Source organism: Balaenoptera acutorostrata, chromosome 1, assembly GCF_949987535.1.
Source record: "Balaenoptera acutorostrata chromosome 1, mBalAcu1.1, whole genome shotgun sequence".
NCBI lineage: Eukaryota > Metazoa > Chordata > Mammalia > Artiodactyla > Balaenopteridae > Balaenoptera > Balaenoptera acutorostrata.
Window position 1 is genome coordinate 113,176,434 of NC_080064.1, and position 18,510 is coordinate 113,194,943.

The 18,510-nt window shown below is 48.2% G+C and overlaps 1 protein-coding gene across 8 annotated transcripts in view; it reads left to right on the plus strand.

Annotated features, from left to right (window-relative positions):
* Positions 1–7,940: 7,940 nt before the first annotated feature.
* IL6R (interleukin 6 receptor) overlaps positions 7,941–18,510 on the plus strand; it is a 49,299-nt gene continuing 38,729 nt past the window's right edge. For 2 of the 8 annotated variants that reach the window (XM_057546243.1, XM_007178493.3), the window contains exon 1: positions 8,143–8,448. Coding sequence is in view for 3 of the 8 variants with exons in the window: in XM_007178493.3 (XP_007178555.1) it covers positions 8,364–8,448 (85 nt within the window). In the remaining 5 variants the exon portion in view is untranslated. The other 6 variants (XM_057546261.1, XM_007178486.3, XM_057546244.1 and 3 more) reach the window with 6 other exon arrangements.

An 18,510-nucleotide genomic window follows, 5' to 3' on the forward strand; every position in this document is an offset into this window, starting at 1 on the left:
TAGAACATATTTATCACCTCAAAAAGAAACACAATAACCTCTAGCTATCACCCCTCTATTTCTTCATCCATCCCCTATGCTCCCAGCCCTAAGCAACCACTAATCTACTTTCTATTTCTATAGATTTCCCTATTCTGGACTTTCATATAAGTGGTATCTTACAATATGTGGATTTTTGTGACTGCCTTCTTTCATTAGCATTATGTTTTCAAGGTTCATTCATGTATGTATCACTACTTTATTCCTTTTTATAGCTGAATTATATTCCATTGTACAGAGATACTGAATTTTGTTTATCCATTCATCCACTGATAGACATTTGGGTTCTTTCTGCCTTTTAGCTATTATAAATGATGTCTCTTTAATATTTGTGTACAAGTGTTTGTGTGGACAAATATTTTTATTTCTCATGGGTATATATTCGGGAGTGGAATTGCTGGGTCATATGGTAACTCTATGTTTAATCGTTTGAGGAACTTCCAGAATGTTTTCCAAAGTGACTGTATCATTTTACATTCCCACCAGAAGTATATGAGGGACTTTCCTGGCAGTCCAGTGGTTAAGACTCTGCGCTTCCACTGCAGGGGGCACGTTTTTTTTTTTTTTAAATTAAATATCATATATATATATTTTTTTAATTAATTTATTTATTTTTGGCTGTGTTGGGTCTTCATTTCTGTGCATGGTCTTTCTCTAGTTGTGGCAAGTGGGGGCCACTCTTCATCGTGGTGCGCGGGCCTCTTACTGTCGCGGCCTCTCTTGTTGCGGAGCACAGGCTCCAGACGCGCAGGCTCACTAGTTGTGGCTCACAGGCCTAGTTGCTCCGTGGCATGTGGGATTTTCCCAGACCAGGGCTCGAACCCGTGTCCCCTGCATTGGCAGGCAGATTCTCAACCACTGCGCCACCAGGGAAGCCCAGGGGGCACGGTTTTGATCCCTGGTCTGGGGAACTAAGATACCACATGCCGTGTGGCCAAAAAAAACCCCAAAACCAAAAAACAAACAATGCTGTCTTCAATTAAAATTGAATCTTAAAAAAAAAAAGTGTATGAGGTTCTGATTTGCTCACATCCTTGTCAACACTTGTTATTATTTGACTTTTAAATTCTAGCTGACTCAAAAGCTTTTAATCTCTATGCTATATCGCTTGAAATTTAATAAAATTATGTTCAGCATGATCCAGAAAAGTGTATAAATTTAGCAAAGAGACTCATGAAAACTGTCAGTATAAATAAGGTTTTTCCCTTGGAGGAAAATTTCAGTTAGCAGAAAAAAAAAAAAGATATAAGTAACACCTTCCTTCTCCCGTAAGTAACACCCATCTCCACGGGGCGGACGAGGTTATTACACATGTAGATTATTATTATCAGGCTAACAGTTCCTGAGCACTTCCTGGGTGCCGGGACTGAGCTAAGTACATCAGATAGTTTTCTCAGTTAATCCTCACAATAGCCCTGTGCAGTAGAAACTCTTACTATTCTTGTTTTACAGATAAGGAAAAATGAGGTTGGAGAAATGGGGTTTAGAAATTATCCAAGATCCTCAGCTGGTCAATGGCAGAGCTGGATTTGAATTCGGGCAATTTGGCTCAGGAATCTGCTTACACATGTATGTCTGCACGTATGTATACAGCTACACATACAGGAATGATTGCTAAAGAGCCAGCTAATGGACACAAATGGAGTAGACGATCAGCGATGGGAAGGGTAATTATTACTCAACCCTTATTCTGTGAAAATCCAGAGTGTAATGCAGCTTCTGCTGGGAAGTGAAAGAACAAACAGCTCACATGTACTCGTGAAATCCAAGTTTAGACTATCTTCCAGGAAAGGTAAAATGGCAGACAGAGGTAGTAACTGCAGAGGCCCCAGCCCTGAGAAAGACTACTGTTGACGGCAGAAGCAAACTGGTCTGGAATGTTAAGTCTGCTGGTAAATTGTTCTCTATTCCAGAATGCTGTTTAACCCATGAAGCTAGAAGGGGCCTAAGAGAGTGTCTAATAACCAAATTCTATTGCAACCTGTTCACTTTATGGGTGATATAATGAGCTATAATTAAAAAACATATTCAGATGGACTCTTCTGTCTAGAAAAAAATGTGCTTTGGGAAAATTTACTTTTACATTTTTGAAACAAACACTCATATAGGAGCTACCATGTGTGGAGCATTGTTATAAACATTTTACATATGTAATTAACTTAATTCTCATAAAAATCCCATGAGGCTACTTTTATTTCCCCTATTTTACAGATGGAGACATTGAAACATAGCGACGTTAAGTAATTTGTCTAAGGACATACAGCTAATAAGCGGCAGAGCTGGAAATTGAGCCCAGGCAATCTGGCTCCAGAGTCTGTGTACATAGAATTATATTGTATATTGCATTTTAAAAAGTCCACACTCTGAAGGAGTTTCAAGTAAATCCTTTAATAACATGGGTCATCTCCCTTCCCCACCTACTCAACATTGCATCTATTTTATATATCTGAATTTTCAAGCCCCTAGTTTGTTTAATTTTATAATTGTGATGCTTTTTTTAAAATGTGGTAAAATGTACATGATATAAAATTTACCATTTTAACCATAATTAAGTCTGCAGTTCAGTGGCATTAAGTACATTCACATTATGTACAACCATCACCACCATCCATCTCCAGAACTCTTTTCATCTTGCAGAACTGAAACTCCATCCCTATTAAACAATAATGTCCATTTCTGTCTCCCCTCAACCCCTGGCAACCACCATTCTACTTTCTGTCTCTATGAGTTTGGCCACTCTGGGTTCTTCGTATAAGTGGAATCATACAGTTTTTGTCCTTTTGTGTCTGGCTTATTTTACTTAGCAAAATGCCTTCAAGGTTCATTCATGTTGCAGCATGTGTCAGAACTGCCTCTCTTCTTAAGACTGAATAATATTTCATTGTATACAGATACCATATTTTGTTTATCCGTTCATTCAAAGATGGACACTTGGGTTGCTTCCACCTTTTGCTATTATGAATGATACTGCTGTGAATATGGGTGTACAAATATCTGTGTGAGTCCCTGTTTTCAATTCTTTTGTATATATACCCCAAAATGGCATTGCTAGATCATATTTCATTTTAATTGTGCTGCTTTTTAGCAGTTACAAAGTTATAACATTCTGTAAACATTACAAAAAGGGGAGATTTTATAAACCCTTTCTGAGAATGGTGCTAAAAATCCCTTCTCAAAGATGTGAGGTATACACACACACACACACACAAAATGGATACAGTGGAATACTACTCAGCCATAAAAAAGAATGGAATTTTGCCATTTGCAACAACATGGATGGACCTAGATGATATTATGCTTAGTGAAATAAGTCAGACAAATACTGTATATTATCACTTATAGGTGGAACCTAAAAAATAAAACAAATGAATATAATAAAACAGAAACAGACTCACAGATATAGAGAACAAACTAGTGGTTACCAGTGGGGACAGGGGAGGGCGGGTAGGGGATTAAGAGGTACAAAATACTATGTATCAAATAAATAAACTACAAGGATATATTGTACAGCACAAGGAATACAGCCAATATTTTATAACTTTAAATGGAGTATAATATATAAAAATATTGAATCACTATGTTGTACACCTGCAACTAATATAATACTGCAAATCAACTATACTTCAATTTTTAAAAAAATCCCTTTTCTGAGGGCCAACTCAGCTGGTGATGTGATGAAAAAGGGAAGGGACAATGTATTAAGCTCTGCTGCAGATGGTGAATGGAGAGAGCCTGAGTGCTTTGTGGAGCTGGAGTTCACCTCCACTGTGAAGGTGGAGAAGTCTTCCCAGGCAGGATGAGGGTGCCGGGCCCTGGTTGGGGCTTGATCTTTGGGGGTGCTGCTGACCTAAGACACTGAGTTCTGCTGATTAGAGGGGTTCCCATATTATACCTCAGCTGGCCGCATGCTGTCAACCTCCTTCCAGCTGAGGAGAAAGGGAGGGGAAAGTTTCAGGGAATAATGAGCACCTTCCGGTAATTATTGATTAGTCAGGGCAGGAGGCCAGGGGAGGGGTCTGCAGTTCAGCCCAATCCCACTCCCCGACCCTGCTGCACTTCTTAGGATTATCATTGCCCCTAAAAGTGAATAGAAAACAAAGCGTATTGTTTTAAACTCTCCCAGATGAGAATAGCCCTAACACAGCAGCCCAAGCCTGGAGGGCATGGGGGCAGGGAGAGAATTAAAAAAAAAAAAAAAAAGACTCCTTTGAGTCATTATATCTGGGATCTTGACCAGCGGTCGCTGCCTGTTTCATCTTTGGCAAACCAGTCTCCCTCAGGAGGTCTGAGGGCAGAGGAGCAGATGATGAAGAATACCTTTTGGATTCAAAACAATCTATGTATTTATTCTATGGGGCCTCCAACAGACTTCTGTCTGTGGCAGACTTTAAGAGGCTTAATCTCTTCAGGTCAAAGGTGAGAGAGGACTTGCTGGTTGGGAAGGAGTCTGATAAAAGCAGTACCACAAGGACCTACTGTATAGCACAGGGAACTATACTCCTCAATATTTTGTAATAACCTATAAGGGGAAAGAATCTGAAAAGAAAAGTAGATATATATATATGTATAACTGAATCACTTTGCTGTACACCTGAAGCTAACAGAACATTTTAAATCAACTATACTTCAATTAAAAAAAAAAAAAAGTGGCGCCAGCCCAGAGCTTCTCCCTCTAGGGGAGACCAGGGTAACTGCAGGGACACACAGTGAGTGGAAGGAGAGGGTCTGGGAGGCCCAAGAAGGGCGTGTCCCAAATGCCAGGGACCCCCCCAGCCTACTCTCCCCTCCAGCCTACTTATCCCTGAGTGCCTGCTGTGATGGGATCGACAGTTGTCCTGCAGTGTCCTTGGTCCTGTGCCCACTGCGCCATCCCTCAGTGAGAGTTCTGGGTCAAGAGCCAGACTTCACTCCAGAGCTGCCAGGTACCAGCTGTGCAGTCTTGATCAAGTCATCTCACTTCTCTGAGCCTCAGCGTAATCTTCTGAAAACTGGGGACACTATCTCCTAGTTCTCGGGGTTAAGAAATTCAAAGGAGATCAAGTTGCGAAAGCATTTTGTAAGCAGCACAGTTACCCAAGAGAGGTGCCCTGGTTAAAGTCCTAGCTGTCCCTTCTACTGCAGGATCACTGCAGTGAGTCTGGCAATCGAGGTCCCCAGGGTGCTTCAGCCCTGTCTGGTCTTTATTTCTGATTTCTGGTGACCAGATAGCCCCATCCTCACTCTGCAATTCACCCCAGAGCTCTTGCCAAGTCTATATCCCCCACAGGCCTGAGTCTTCTCCTCTTCCGGGGGGCAAAAAGTCTCGCCTGAGACACTGGTGACCCCCATGGGAGCTGGCATCAAGAACCAGGCCTGGGAGAGGGCAGGTCAGGCTGAACTGAACATGTATGTTTTCTTCTCTTCCTTATCAGTGTTTTTCACAACAAAGCCTGGAATGTTGGCCCATGAATTTTGAAACTTCACTTAGTGCAGAACTCAGGTGGGGCTTGAAGGAGTTCAGAGAGTTTGCTCAGACTGTACCCCAGGGGAGGCCACATCTCCCCGACAAAGGCCCTCCACATGCCAGGCCCTGCTCAGCCGTGTGGATACAAAGATGAGCTTTATGGTGTGGCAGGGAAGATGGGGTGGTGAACAAAGTCAGGAGGGGGTTTTGAGGCAGCACAGAGACAGACCACCTAATCCAACCTCGTGGATGATAGGATTCCAGGGAAGCAGTCAGCCTTCCTGGAGAAGACATCCCAGGTGAGTCTTAAGGGTTAGTAGGGTGTAGGACAAAGGAGGGTGTCGACTGAAAAAAAAAGCACAACCTAAAAGTTGAGAGTTCTGTTTAATTTAGCAGACATTCTTAGGACTTCAAGACAGCATCTCAAATAAATCTGAGAGACTGATCCGAAGAGGCAAGAAGGAAACAAGGATATACGGGAGTTTTTGCAACAAAAGACCAGGTACTCAGAAGATCAAAAGATTACTGTTAATAAAAGAAAACCAGATATCTCAAGTTAAGGAATTTAGTGTTTTTCTATGTATGGGAAGGTGCAAGAGTCTGGGCTCACTGAAATCATTCCTTTGATATGCACCTCAGCTACCTGGGGCCAGTATCCTGTGCTTTCTCATCCTGAGTTTCCTCAGGGGGCACCATGGGGGTAGCAGGGTGACGGCTTGATGGCTGCAACATCCTTTGTGTACTAATAGGGCAGGCAACACTTTAGTTCTCTAGGGGGATTTCTGGCAGAGGGAATAACTTGAACAAAGGTGTGGAGTTGAGAGGACATAAATAATATTGTAGAAACAGAATTATATTCAAGCTTGGAGATGCAGAAAATGAGGCTAAGAAGATAAAGATAGGCCAGATATTTTCATATGAACCACAATGCCAATAACTTGCATATTGCTGCTCTCGTCACACAAATCATGAAATAGAGGCTCTGAGAGGTTAAGTAGCTTGCCCTAGTCACACAGCCAGCAAATGGCAGAGCTGAGATGGGAACTCGATCTGTCTGACTCCAGAACACAGGCTCCAGCTGGTGGTTTGGACGGGGCAGCCCACTTCGGTGCAGAAGCCAGGTGCGTTCTGAGACACCTGTTCTTGGGCTTGAACATCCCTCCTTCAGACTCTCCTCCCTGAGCAGAGGGCTTTCTGCAGCCTTCTGGTTTCAGTCCCCCTTTGATTTTTTTCAGGTCTGTATCTGCCACAAATAGAGGGAAAGGGGGGCAACCACAGTGGGAACCACCTTCCAGGCCTCCTGCAACCTCATTTTAAATATCAGGAGAGAGGGCCAGTGGCCAAAAGATCTACCTTTCAACATGCCTTTTTTTCACCCCTGTCTGTGGGTGTGGCCAGAGCAAGCCCACCCAAACCAGCCTCCGTCAGGAGGTGGGTCGGGGCATGTGCCTAGTTCTGCCAGGCACCGCTGATGGGTGGTTCCCACAGAGAAAGCCAGATGCACCGGGTGTGAGGGCTGCGTTTCAGAAGCTCTGTTTCTTCAGACCAGGTCCTATCCACTGGGGGCTTCCGTCAGGCCACACCCATTCCTGCTGTCCCAGGAACCTGGATCCTGGTTAGGATCAGTCTGAAGCCCAAAGTGGAAAAGCACATTCTAATTAGCAGTTGCTCGGCCAGAAACTTCTTAGCTGAGACCTTATTTCAGCACTTTGCGCTCCCTCCAAACTCGGCTCTGAGGCCACCCTGTCAGCTTCAGGCTCCTTGGGGAATCTTGGTGAGCCCTTTCAAGAGCTGGTTGTGGTTGCTTCTGAAAGCCAAGCACCAGTTTCTGTCTGTCAAATCAGGAGGGCAGACATGCACGTTTTGACATCGATTGAGCACCTGTGGTCTGGACCCTGTGTCATGTGTCTAGAGCTTCACAACCACGGTATCTTCATAAACATCCCGACCACTATAGACTTTCTTATATCTGACAGATGAGGAAACAGAAGCTCAAGGGATTTCAACAGAAGTCACAGACACAGTAGGTGGAGGTCTGGATGGGAACCCAGGTCTTTATCTGCTTCCAAAGTCCAAACCTCCTCCCTGCCCGTGCTGCAAGGAACAGACAGGCACGGAGAGAGAATGTACCTTTACAGTAGTGAGTCACCTGATGCCCAAGTCTCATCCCAGATCCATTAAATCAGAATGTCTGGGGGTGGGACCCAGGCATCGATGGTTTTCAGGGCTCCCAGGTGATTCCAAGGGTCAGAAAGGGCTGCCAAGCACCGCTTTACTGTAACGGTAAAAGGCACATCGCCTCCTCCAGGGCTCTCCAGGTGCTCCTTTCACAGAGTAATCCTGGTCACGAAACCAAAAATCAAAACCGAGCCGGTGGTGTCTAATTCCCCTGCTCTGATCAACAGAAGTCGGGGGGAGGGCCCCCGGCTGAGCTCGCCCCCGCCGGGTTCGGGGATCCTGCCCTCGCGGCTCAGGTGCGGCGCTGCGGCAGGAAGCCACCCCTCCGCTCGGCCGGTGCGCGGGGCTGTTGCGCCATCCGCTTCGGCTTTCGTAACAGCACCCTGGGACGGCCGAGACACAACTCCAGTGCGAGTTCCTCAAATGTTTTCTTGCGTTGCCAGGACCGTCCGCTGCTCTGAGTCATGTGTAAGTGGGAAGTCGCACTGACACGGAGCCTGGCCAGAGGGAGCCGAGCCGAGAGCGGCGCGGGGCTCAGGGACTCGCCGTGCGTGCAGATCGCGGGGCCCCAGGGGATGGGGGCTGCCCTCGGGGCTTAAGCCCGCCCGCCGCCCCGCCCCGCCCCGGCCGCCAGCTCCCGACCCGCGCGTCCGCCCGCCCGCCCGCCTCTCTGGGACCATGGGGCATTAGCCGAGGAGGAAGCATGCTGGCCGTCCGCTGCGCGCTGCTGACCGCCCTGCTTGCGACGCCCGGGACGGCGCTGGCACCGGGGGGCTGCCCCGCTCTGGGTAAGGGCTTCGGGCGCATCTGGAGGGCTGGAGCAGCCGGCGGGTGAGGGAACCGCTGTGGGCGCCGCAGACGCGGGGAGGCGGAGGGAGGCCGGAGAGGTGACGGCTCCCCTTGTCCGGGGCTAGCTTGGGTTCCCGCGGCACAAGGTGAGGCACCGGGCTGACCCAGCTGTCCGGTGGCGGGCGCTCGCTCGCGCGCCCCCTGCTGCGTCCTGCGCCTTTGGCCCGGCGCGCTTTCCCCGTGACTGCCCTGCGGCCGGGTAGCTCCCTGCGGTCTGCGTACAGGACTTGGTGTGTTCTCAGAAACCTGATTCTCTTGTCTCCTTCCCAGTGCCCCCAAGAGTCCTTACACAACTGCGGCCCGGGTCACTTTAAAAGGAGATGCCCTCGCGGGGTGGAGTTCCTGCCCGGGGCGTCCTTTGTACCAGCGCCCCCTTTGCCCCTCAGCTTTGGGGAAGGCATCCCGCCTGGCTCTCCCCTCAGCCCCCCGGGTTTATGTGTGGATGACAGTGCCTTGACTGTGAAGGGAGTGACATCATGGGCGCTGAGTCACGGACCCTCCCGCTGCCCCGCTGCCCGCGTGCCTCAGCCCTGGGAATTTAAGCCAAGTGGGGAGGTTGGCCAGGGATTGGGACGTCTTGAGGCTGGCACGCACTGGACTCCACTTCCAGACGAGAGAAGGAGGGGTGAGGCAGAGGGCACGGGGCACTTGTTGCTCCTGTGGACTGTAATCTGCCTCTGGCCGCCAGTCCTTTCTCTGGGCTCTGGCCGCATGCCCAGCTGCGCGTCTAGGCTCTCCTCTAGAGGAGCTGGGCAACTGCTTCTCCAGAGGTTTATTTTAGGGTCTGAGGGCTTCTTTGAGGACACAGCGGAAAACCAAAGGGGCAGCCGGCAGGCTTCTGGGAACAGATGGCTGGGGAGACGGTGGCTCTGGCTTTCACTGTGAGACCGCACTGCGCTCCTACCCTGGGTGAACGCCCTCAGCCTGACCCCTCCCTGCTGGAGAGCGCCAGGGGCTGGTGTGCCTGCAGGTCCCTTTGCCTTCTGAATGGTTGTGTTCCTTGTGCTTGGAAGAGGAAAGTAAAGAGATTCTTTTTCTCAGCACACATTTATAACCCTTGCCAGTAACAGCCAATGTTGATTGAGGCCTCCTAGGCTTTACACACGTTTTCTAATTCTCTGCTGGATCTAAATAATACTTTGTTCCAAAGAAGAGGCTGAGGTTCAGAGAGGTTGGGATGGGAAGTTGTCAGGCCTAGTTGGTGGAGGCCCCCCCTCCATGGCCCTGTGCTCGGGGGTGGTAGATCCCCAAGACTCCCAAATGTAGAACTAGCCCAGCAGGCAGAGCTGGGGGTGTTTGGGGGCCAAGATGAGAGTCACCCCTGGCTGGCTGAGTGCTGGGCAGAAGAGGCCAAGGGAAGGGAAAGCTTGGGTTTGCCCACTGTTCTATCACAGGGAGGCAAGGCAGGGCTGAGGCCTGGGTCGCCCAGGAGGGCACAAGGCCTTCCCTGCCTGCCTGTGTTGCTACTCACACCACACCCCAGGGCACCTGCCCCAGGGAGGTTACTGCTGTAGCTGCTGCTTTCTTTTGCTCCTAAGTGGCTGCAAGGTACTGCGAGGGCAGCCGGTTGCAGTCAGTTCTCCCTATTCCTGGTGCTCAGGTGGGATGGGCAAAGTGGTCTCAAGGCCTGGACAGGCTGTGAAAGGCAGAACTGAGAGTTTGGGGAGGAAGTGAAAGCCCTCCCAGTTCAGAAGGAAAATGCAGAGAAGTAGAAAATACCCAGCTCCCCTCCCACACCCACAGAGACTCAGCCCACAAACTTGAGAGCAAAAATAAAGACATTGTACAGGAAGCATGGAGCAAATGACTGTGAGATGTCTTGCTTTGGAGAAGTAAGGGGCCGAGAGGGGTAGCAGAGGCTGGAGTTGGTTTAGAGGGGAAATCCGCTGGCTCTCTGGGCTGTGGGCCCGCTTTCCTTGGGATCAGCTGCTGCCCACACATCTGAGAGCTGGCAGGGCCGCTCAGGTGAATCGCCTTCTAGGGGCCTGGATTAGCTGGGATGTAAGTGTCGGGTGTGGAAGGCCTGGACATCGGTGACTCAGGTTCCTTCCATGTTCTGCAACACAAGACGGTGCGCACAACAAACACGTACACCTTTAAATCTCTGAGTCCTGTCTCAGCCTCTGAACTTCCCTTTAGGGCAACCTCTTTCTGCCCCCAATGTCTACCTGCATTCCTAGTCTCACCCTAAATCAGTATTTCTCAAAAGGGTAGTTCTGGGTCTGTTTGAATCAGAATTGGTGTGTGTGTGTGCAGGTGTGCCACATGCACTGGGGGTGGGGGTTGGGTGCTTGACAAAAATGCTGATTCTTGGCCCCCACCCCAGATTTACTGAAGAGAAATATCTGGAAGTGAGGCTCAGGAAATGTCCTTTTCGACAAACACCCCTTGTGATTCGCAAGTTTGAGGATGACTGGCTAAATGGTGTGATTGAGGAACTGAAGGAAGGCCCTCCCCCATCGGGCTTCTAGTTGCCAGAAATCTCTCCCCACTTTGGCTCTGCCTCTTGTTTACTCATTGCAGCAAACATTTATTGAGTCCTGTGAAGCCCTGGGATCAGCCACCCTGAGTCTACCCTAAAAGGAGCTTGAAAATGGTCAAGGTTAAATCCCTAAGAGGGACTGAGAAACCCTCTGACCTGTCCCACTGGGTACCAGCTACCCAAGGACAAGGTGTCGGGGTGGGGGGGGTGGACCAAGACCCTGAGGCAGCAGGCACGTGGACCCTCACTGCATATCTCATCTCTGACCTTCCGCGTCTCCCCCTGCGGACTGGGTTAACACATCCTCCCCTTACAGGGTGTTTGTAAGGATGACACAAAGCCACCCCGGTGCTCACCGCTGTCAATTCCCCTCCGCTTCTCCTGTCCCACCAGGCCTGCGTGCCACCGGCCCATCCGTGAGCCAGAGCGTGCCCATCACCCAATCTGGGCTTTTCCAGGTCAGTCTTAAAGGTCTAGAGCTGTTCTCTCGAATACGGTAGCCATTTACTAAGTATGGCTATTTGAATTTAAATTAATTAAAATGAAATCAAATTTAAAATGTAGTGCCTTAGTTGCACTAGTCACACTTGGCTACTGTATTCCACAGCGCAGGTATAGAGCATTTCGCGATCATTGCAGAAAGTTCTAATGCACAGCGCTGGTCTCGAGTGCTAAACAGTTTCTTCCAGAGGTTTTCTGTTGCTTCTTCCTTTATCTCTCTCTGGACCTTCTCTCCACCTGAGCACAGCTCAGCCCGCACAGGTAATGGTTAAGGTTTTGGAGCCAGACAGATCTCTGCCTGGCCCTGCCATGGAGAAATAACGTGAGCTTGGGTGAGGGATTTTACTTCTCAGAGACTCACTGTTTCATCTGGAAAAGAGAAATAACTCATATACTACCTTGCAGAGTTGTTATGATGATGAAATGCCCTAAGTAAGGTACTACAGAGTGTATAGTGAGGTCTCTAGCACAGAGCAAATGCTTAAATGCGTGTAGCTAATAACTTATTCATTTGAAAAAAATATTTTGAGCTCCTCCGATCTTCCAAGCACTATTGTAAGAGCTGAGGATACAGCAGTGAGCCAAATAGCCAAAAATCCCTGGCTCACTGGGGCTTCATTCTACCTGGGATGTATATTAAATATATAGTATGATAGTGACCTAGTGCTAAGGAGGAAAAATAAAGCAAGGGAGGGAGATAGGAACTGCGTACATGTTGAGGAGTATGTAGAATTGATCTTTTCGAGGGGAGGCCAGGGAAGTTCTCACCAAGAAGATGACGCTTGCATGAAGGCCTGAAGAAATATAAATGTTTAGGGATTCCTTATACTCCCATCTTGCGCAGGAAAATTCCTGCCTCCTCTTTAACAATCTGGTCCTGTGTGAGGGCCTGCTGGGTTCTGGAGCAGAGGGCTCTGTGGGGACACACGGGTGCCCTCTGCCCTGGTGAAGCTTGGGGTTGTCTCTGGGGAGACCAGGCCTCAGCCATTGGGCCCCTTAGACTCCAGCTGGACAGGGAAATGCTAAATGTCCTGTTACTAACTGTCATTGAGGTATCAGTCTTTGGATGAGAATCCTTGAGGGCTGGAGTGGCAAGAGGAAGATGGCAAAAAAGAGGCTTTTAACTCTTAGACTCTGTTTGGTGAAGCCCTGGGGAGTTTCTTTTGGGTCATCTGTGTGCTTTACTCTCTTCTGCACTTGAGATCCAAAAAGGTCCAAAGTCTCTGGCATAGTCAGGGGCTTTTCTGGCACGGTCCTGGGTTTGGTCTGACTTCTAGCTGCACCTCACTCCCCCCTGCCCCCGCCGGCTCTGCCCTCTGGCTCTGCTCTTAGGAGTGTGCCCCCTGAGGCCCCGCATCCAGGCTGTCTCCCAGCACCTGTGCTCAGTTTCCCTCCACCTCCCAACTTCCTTTCCCGAAAAGCATCCTCTGGTTTTCTCTCTCTACGTGATGGTTACAACAACCGTTACCATACTGAGTGACGACCGTACACGGAACTGTGCTGGGCTCTTTGCATCTGTGACCTCATTTACTCTTCACAGCAGCCATGTGTGAGAGGAGTCTGAGGGCATTGCATCGATGCGGTAGACTGTAGGACAGCAGGTCTCGTTGGGGAGAGATCAGGTCAGTTCAGACACGCTGAAACTGAGCTTTCTATTGGACAAGGCGAGAAGATGCTGATGAGCTGGGTATGGGAGTCCAGAGTTTGGGAATGAGGACTGAGTTGAGGTATGAATTTGGGAGTCGACTGATGGCAGGTGTTATTTCAAGCCTTGAGAGTGGCTGAGATCACCGAGGGCGAAAGTGTAGATGGAGAAGAGACGAGACCCTGGGCTGAGCCCTGGGACACTCCAACCTTTTCAGGCTGGAAAAGGAGGAGGAGACTGGGAAGGTGAGACCAGTGAAGCAGGAGGAGAACCAGGAGAGTTGTTGTCCAGAAAATCCAGTGAGGACAGTGTGTCAAGAGGCAGAAGCAGTCAGTGGTGTCAAACGCTGCTGAGAGGCAAGAGGACAACCTAACCAGTGGACTTAGCTACACGCAGGCCATTGGTGACCTTGACTTGATGTGAGGAGTTTTGGCGAAATGGTGGAGGTCTAAGGCTGACAGGAGTAGGTTGCAGAGAGAGCAGGAGGAAGGAAACTGGAGCCGGCTGGTAGAGGCTACTCTTTGGAGGATTTTAGCCGTAAAGGGGAGAAAAGAAATGGAGTGTTCGTTGGCTGGAGAAGTGGAGTCATGAAAAGAATTTTTAAAAAAATGACTGAAATCTCAGCATGTTTGCTTGCTGATGGAAATGATCTAGTAGAGATCAAAAATTGACAGAGAGGTGAGAATCGCCGAAGCAGTGTCCTTGAGTAAGTGAAAGGAAACTGAGGTTCAGAGAGATTAAGTAACTTGCTCAAGATCGCACAGCAAGGAAGTGACAGACCTTGCTCTGAATCTTGCTCTTTCCACTGTATCACGTGTGTCACCCACAACTCCCACCCTTCCCAAAGCATGGCGACTTCAATGATATCGTCTCTGTTCTCAGTGTCCTCAGACTCACCAACTACATATGCACTGGTGTGGCAAAGACAGCCCCACTTTTTGCCCCAGGAAGTGTCCTTCTTCAGTACTTCTCTTAAGAAGAATAGTTAAGGCCACAGTATATGTTTAAACCATTGCACTGTAACCGCCTCCTCCCCCATATCCATTCATATCACTTTGGGTCAGGGGAATGTTTTGCAACCACATGTCACTGTAAATGATCTTTCTCTGTCTCTTAGCAAGGCAGCTGGGACAGCAGAGAGAGAAAACAGCTCAGGGGTCAGACAGTCCAGGCCTGTCTCTTGACTGCCCACTTAACAAGCCAGCAGACCTTGGGCCAAGTCACTCCAAGCCCAGGCAGAGCAACACATCTTGAGGCTGAAACAAACAAAAGCAGGTGCTTGATAGCTACTATTGATCTGAAGACCCCATTTTGATGGGAGGGGAGGGGGAGGCTATAGTGTGAAGACTTTCTCACAGAAAAGGGGAAAGACCCACTAATGCGGTGGGAATAATAATTACAATTGTTCACATTTTTTGAGAGATTAAGTATGTCCTGAAAATAGTGCTAAGTTTTTAACGTTAGTTTTTTGTTTTTTTATATTTAAATCTTTATTTATTTGGCTGCGCGGGGTCTTAGTTGCGGCACACGGGATCTTCCTTGCCGCGTGCGGGATCTTTAGTTGCAGCATGTGGGATCTAGTTCCCTGAGCAGGGATCAAGCCCAGGCCTCCTGCATTGGGAGTGCAGAGTCTTAGCCACTGGACCACAAGGGAAGTCCCTACACAGTCTCCTTTTGATGGACGTTGGCTTTGGGCTTGTTTCCTGTCTTGCCATTACAGACAGTGCTTTGGGGAGTAACTTTGCATATCCATCATGTTGCCTGAGCGCAAGAACATCCGCAGGATAAACTTCTTGAAGGTGAACCTGTGGGTCGAAGGCCATGTGCATTTGTACTTTTGAGTGAGAGTGGAAGTTGCACCAATTCATACTCCCCGCAGCAATGAGAGAATGCCTGTGTCTCCACACCTCTGATGAAAATGTGTTATTAAACTGCTATCTACACAGAGATGGCATCTGTGTGGAATTAACTTGTATTTATCTTATCTGAGTGTGAATGTACAGGTTTTCCCATGTTTAAGAGACATTTGCATAACCTGTTTCTATGAAGTGCCTGTTCATATTCATTGCTCATTTTTAAAAACTGGGTTGTTGGTCTTTTTCCTTGTCATATATTAATGAATTTAGTCCTCTCTGATATGAGTTGTGAAGATTTTTCTCTAGTTTGTCATTTGTCTTTTGACTTTTTTGGGTGGGGGTTGGTTTTTGCGTATTAAAAAAAAAATTGTAGTTGGGTTTATCAGTTTCTTTTATGACTTGTAGGTTTTGTATCATACTTAATAAGATCTTCCCTATGCCAAGATTGTCTTAAAAGATTCTTTTTGGGAGGGGGTAAAAAAAAGATTTTTTTTTCTGGTGTCTTTAAGAATTTTTGTATTTAAATGTTTGATCCATTTTGAATTTATCATGGACTGAGGTATGGCTCTAACTTTTCTTAACCCAGTTATCACCTGATGTCCTTTTTTATAGTTTATTGAATAATCCATCTTTCCACCACTGATTTTAAAAGCCACCTTTAAAATCTACCAAATTGCTGTGTATACTTGGGTTTATACTGCTTGTCGGCAGATTGAATAGTTAAAAAGCACAAATTCTGAGGCCTAATTGCTTGGGTTTGAATCTAGGCTTACCCCTAATTAGCTATGTAACCAGCCTCCTCTTCTGTAAGATAAGCTGTTGGGAAGATCAAGTTGGGTCATCCATGTGCAAGCTTAGAATAGCACCTCTATATAGCCAACGCTCAAACTAAGCTATTTTTAAATAATTGTAGTAAGATACAGAAGCATAACATTTATCATCTTAGCCATTTTATTTTATTTTATTAAAATAAATTTTATTTATTTATTTATGGCTGCATTGGGTCTTCCTTGCTGCGCACGGGCTTTCTCTAGTTGCGGAGAGCGGGGGCTACTCTTTGTGGCGGTGTGTGGACTTCTCACTGCGGTGGCTTCTCTTGTTTCAGAGCATGGGCTGTAGGTGCACAGGCTTCAGTAGTTGTGACACACGGGCTCAGTAGTTGTGGCTCACGGGCTCTAGAGTGCAAGCTCAGTAGATGTGGCGCACGGGCTTAGTTGCCCCATGGCATGTGGGATCTTCCGGGACCAGGGCTCGAACCCGTGTCCCCTGCATTGGCAGGCAGATTCTTAACCACTGTGCCACCAGGGAAGTCAGTCATCTTAGCCATTTTAAAGGGTACAGTTCAATAGTGCAGACAAATCTATTTTTGGTTACTATTATTTCTGAACTTTCTAGTCTCCTCCATAGTTTTGTCTGTCTACTCATGTGTCAGTATCACACTGTTTTAATAGCTATAGCTTTATAATATGCTTTAGAGTTTGGTAGGGCTAATCCTCCTCTCAGTTCTCTGCTTTTTCAGAATTTTCCTGGCTATCCTTGCTTGTTTACTTTTCTGTTTGAACTTTAGAATCAGCTTGCCTACTTCCAAGAAAAAAAAGTCCTATTGGTATTTTTATTAGGATCAAGTTAAATTTAGAGATAACTTAGGGAGCACTGACATAGTTATAATGCTGAGTCTCCCTAGCTCAAAACATGGTAGGCCTGGCGTGGCTTATTTATGAGGGGAACAGGTTGGGGGCAGGAAAGCTGGAAACCAGGTTTCACAGTTTCACTGAGGGTAGATATGCCTGCTCTTCCATTCTGAGCTGCTTTCTTCATGGTGACATGAAGCTAGACCAGTGTGCGTGTGTGTGCGTGTGTGTGTGGGTGTGTGTCTGCTCATGGTACATGGGAGTAAGGAGAAGGATGTAGGCTTGAATTCAGGCAGGAGGACTTAGGGGCTTTATAAAATGTGTGTAGCAGTGTAACATACATATGGGAGAGTGCGCTCAGCATAAATTTAACAGCCCGATGAATTTTCGCAAACTGAGCATAGCCGTGTAACCACCACTCAGCTACATGACCAGCCCCAGCAGGCTCTCCTGTGGCCCTTCTAGTCACTCCCTACCACACCTCCACTTTGTGACTTCTCACATCTTTAGCTTTGCTTCCTCATATCTAAAGGGGTGGAGGAGTGGAAGCTGGGGCAGGAGGTGGGGTTGGATATGGTTTGGGATGGGGAAGGGGGAACAGATATCAGGTGTGTGCTGCACCCTGCCCCCCTTTGCTTCCACAAACACATGAAAGACCCTGATGTGGGTCAGGCTCCTGGTTAGACTCCAAGGCCAAGTTCAGAGACAGGAAGACAGGACCATTTGTGCTGTGCTCCTGGGAAGGCAGTGGGCTGTGGGGCAAGCATGACCCAGAGTCCCAAGGCCCAGGGTTCCAGTCCTGGCTACACCACACACTGGCTGTGTGACTTCTGGGCCCTGGTTCTCCTCATCTATAAAAATGAGCAGGTTGGCTGAATCATCTTTAAGGGCCTTTATAGGCCTAGAAGAGCAACTCTTAGCTCAGCACCCACTCTGCGGCTGTAGCCCCAACTTAGCCCCTTTCTGGACCCAAGTCCCGTCTGTGTCCACCTGTGGCCATGTGCCCTTCTTCCTGGCCTGCTTAGTCTTGCCTTTACTCTTTTTATTTCTCAATCTGCTTCTTGGGGTTTGGTGGGGGTGGGGGAATTGAATTGTTTGCCCTCCTTTGATATCTTTTCCTCTAATTAGTTTATAATCTCTGAGAGGTGACCCAGGCCAGACCTTCTGGGCCCGGGGCCAGCTGATTATCTGTGATGCTGCCAGGGGAGGATTGAATGTTTTTCTTGTGAGGAGTTGGTCACACGCGCTGGTCTCTGAGTCAGCAGCCAGCATTACCTTTTTATGGTCCAAAGGAGCCTCCCAGACCCTCTGTCCAAGCAGTAAGTATACAGTCCCTGGTGCGGATGGAGGGGAAGGCCTCGCCAAGATAAATACTGACTCCACCAAATACAAGACAAATACGAGCAGGTACAGAAGTACAAACACATTAGACAGAGAGGAGGGCAGGAGTCAGCAACCTGAGGAGCGGGCTGTGGAAGAGGTGGGGCTGGGAGCTGAGTTAGAGAAGGTGGCAGGGGCCACAGAGGCCCAGCCCTAAATGGCAGGGGAGGGCATTCTGGGGATTTTAGGGAAGTGAGTGGATGATCTGGTGAGAGCGTGAGATTGGGAGTCCGACGGGGGAGGGGGGCGCTTTTAAACTCTAACTCGTCACAGGAGTGCTGCTGCTGTAGGGTAGAAGGAGAAGGATCAAGGGTACTTGGCCCCTGGTTTCCTGGGAGAGCCCCTGAGGGGCTAGTTGGTGTGGCAGGGCTGTGTGGGAAAAGGCTCGCTCCCCCTTCACACAGACCCCTCAACCCCAGGACTCCCCTCCCTGAGCCTCTGTGATGGGTGGAAAGGCCTGAGGAGAGCAGGGAGGAGGAGAGGAAATTGGGAGAGAGGGGGAGACG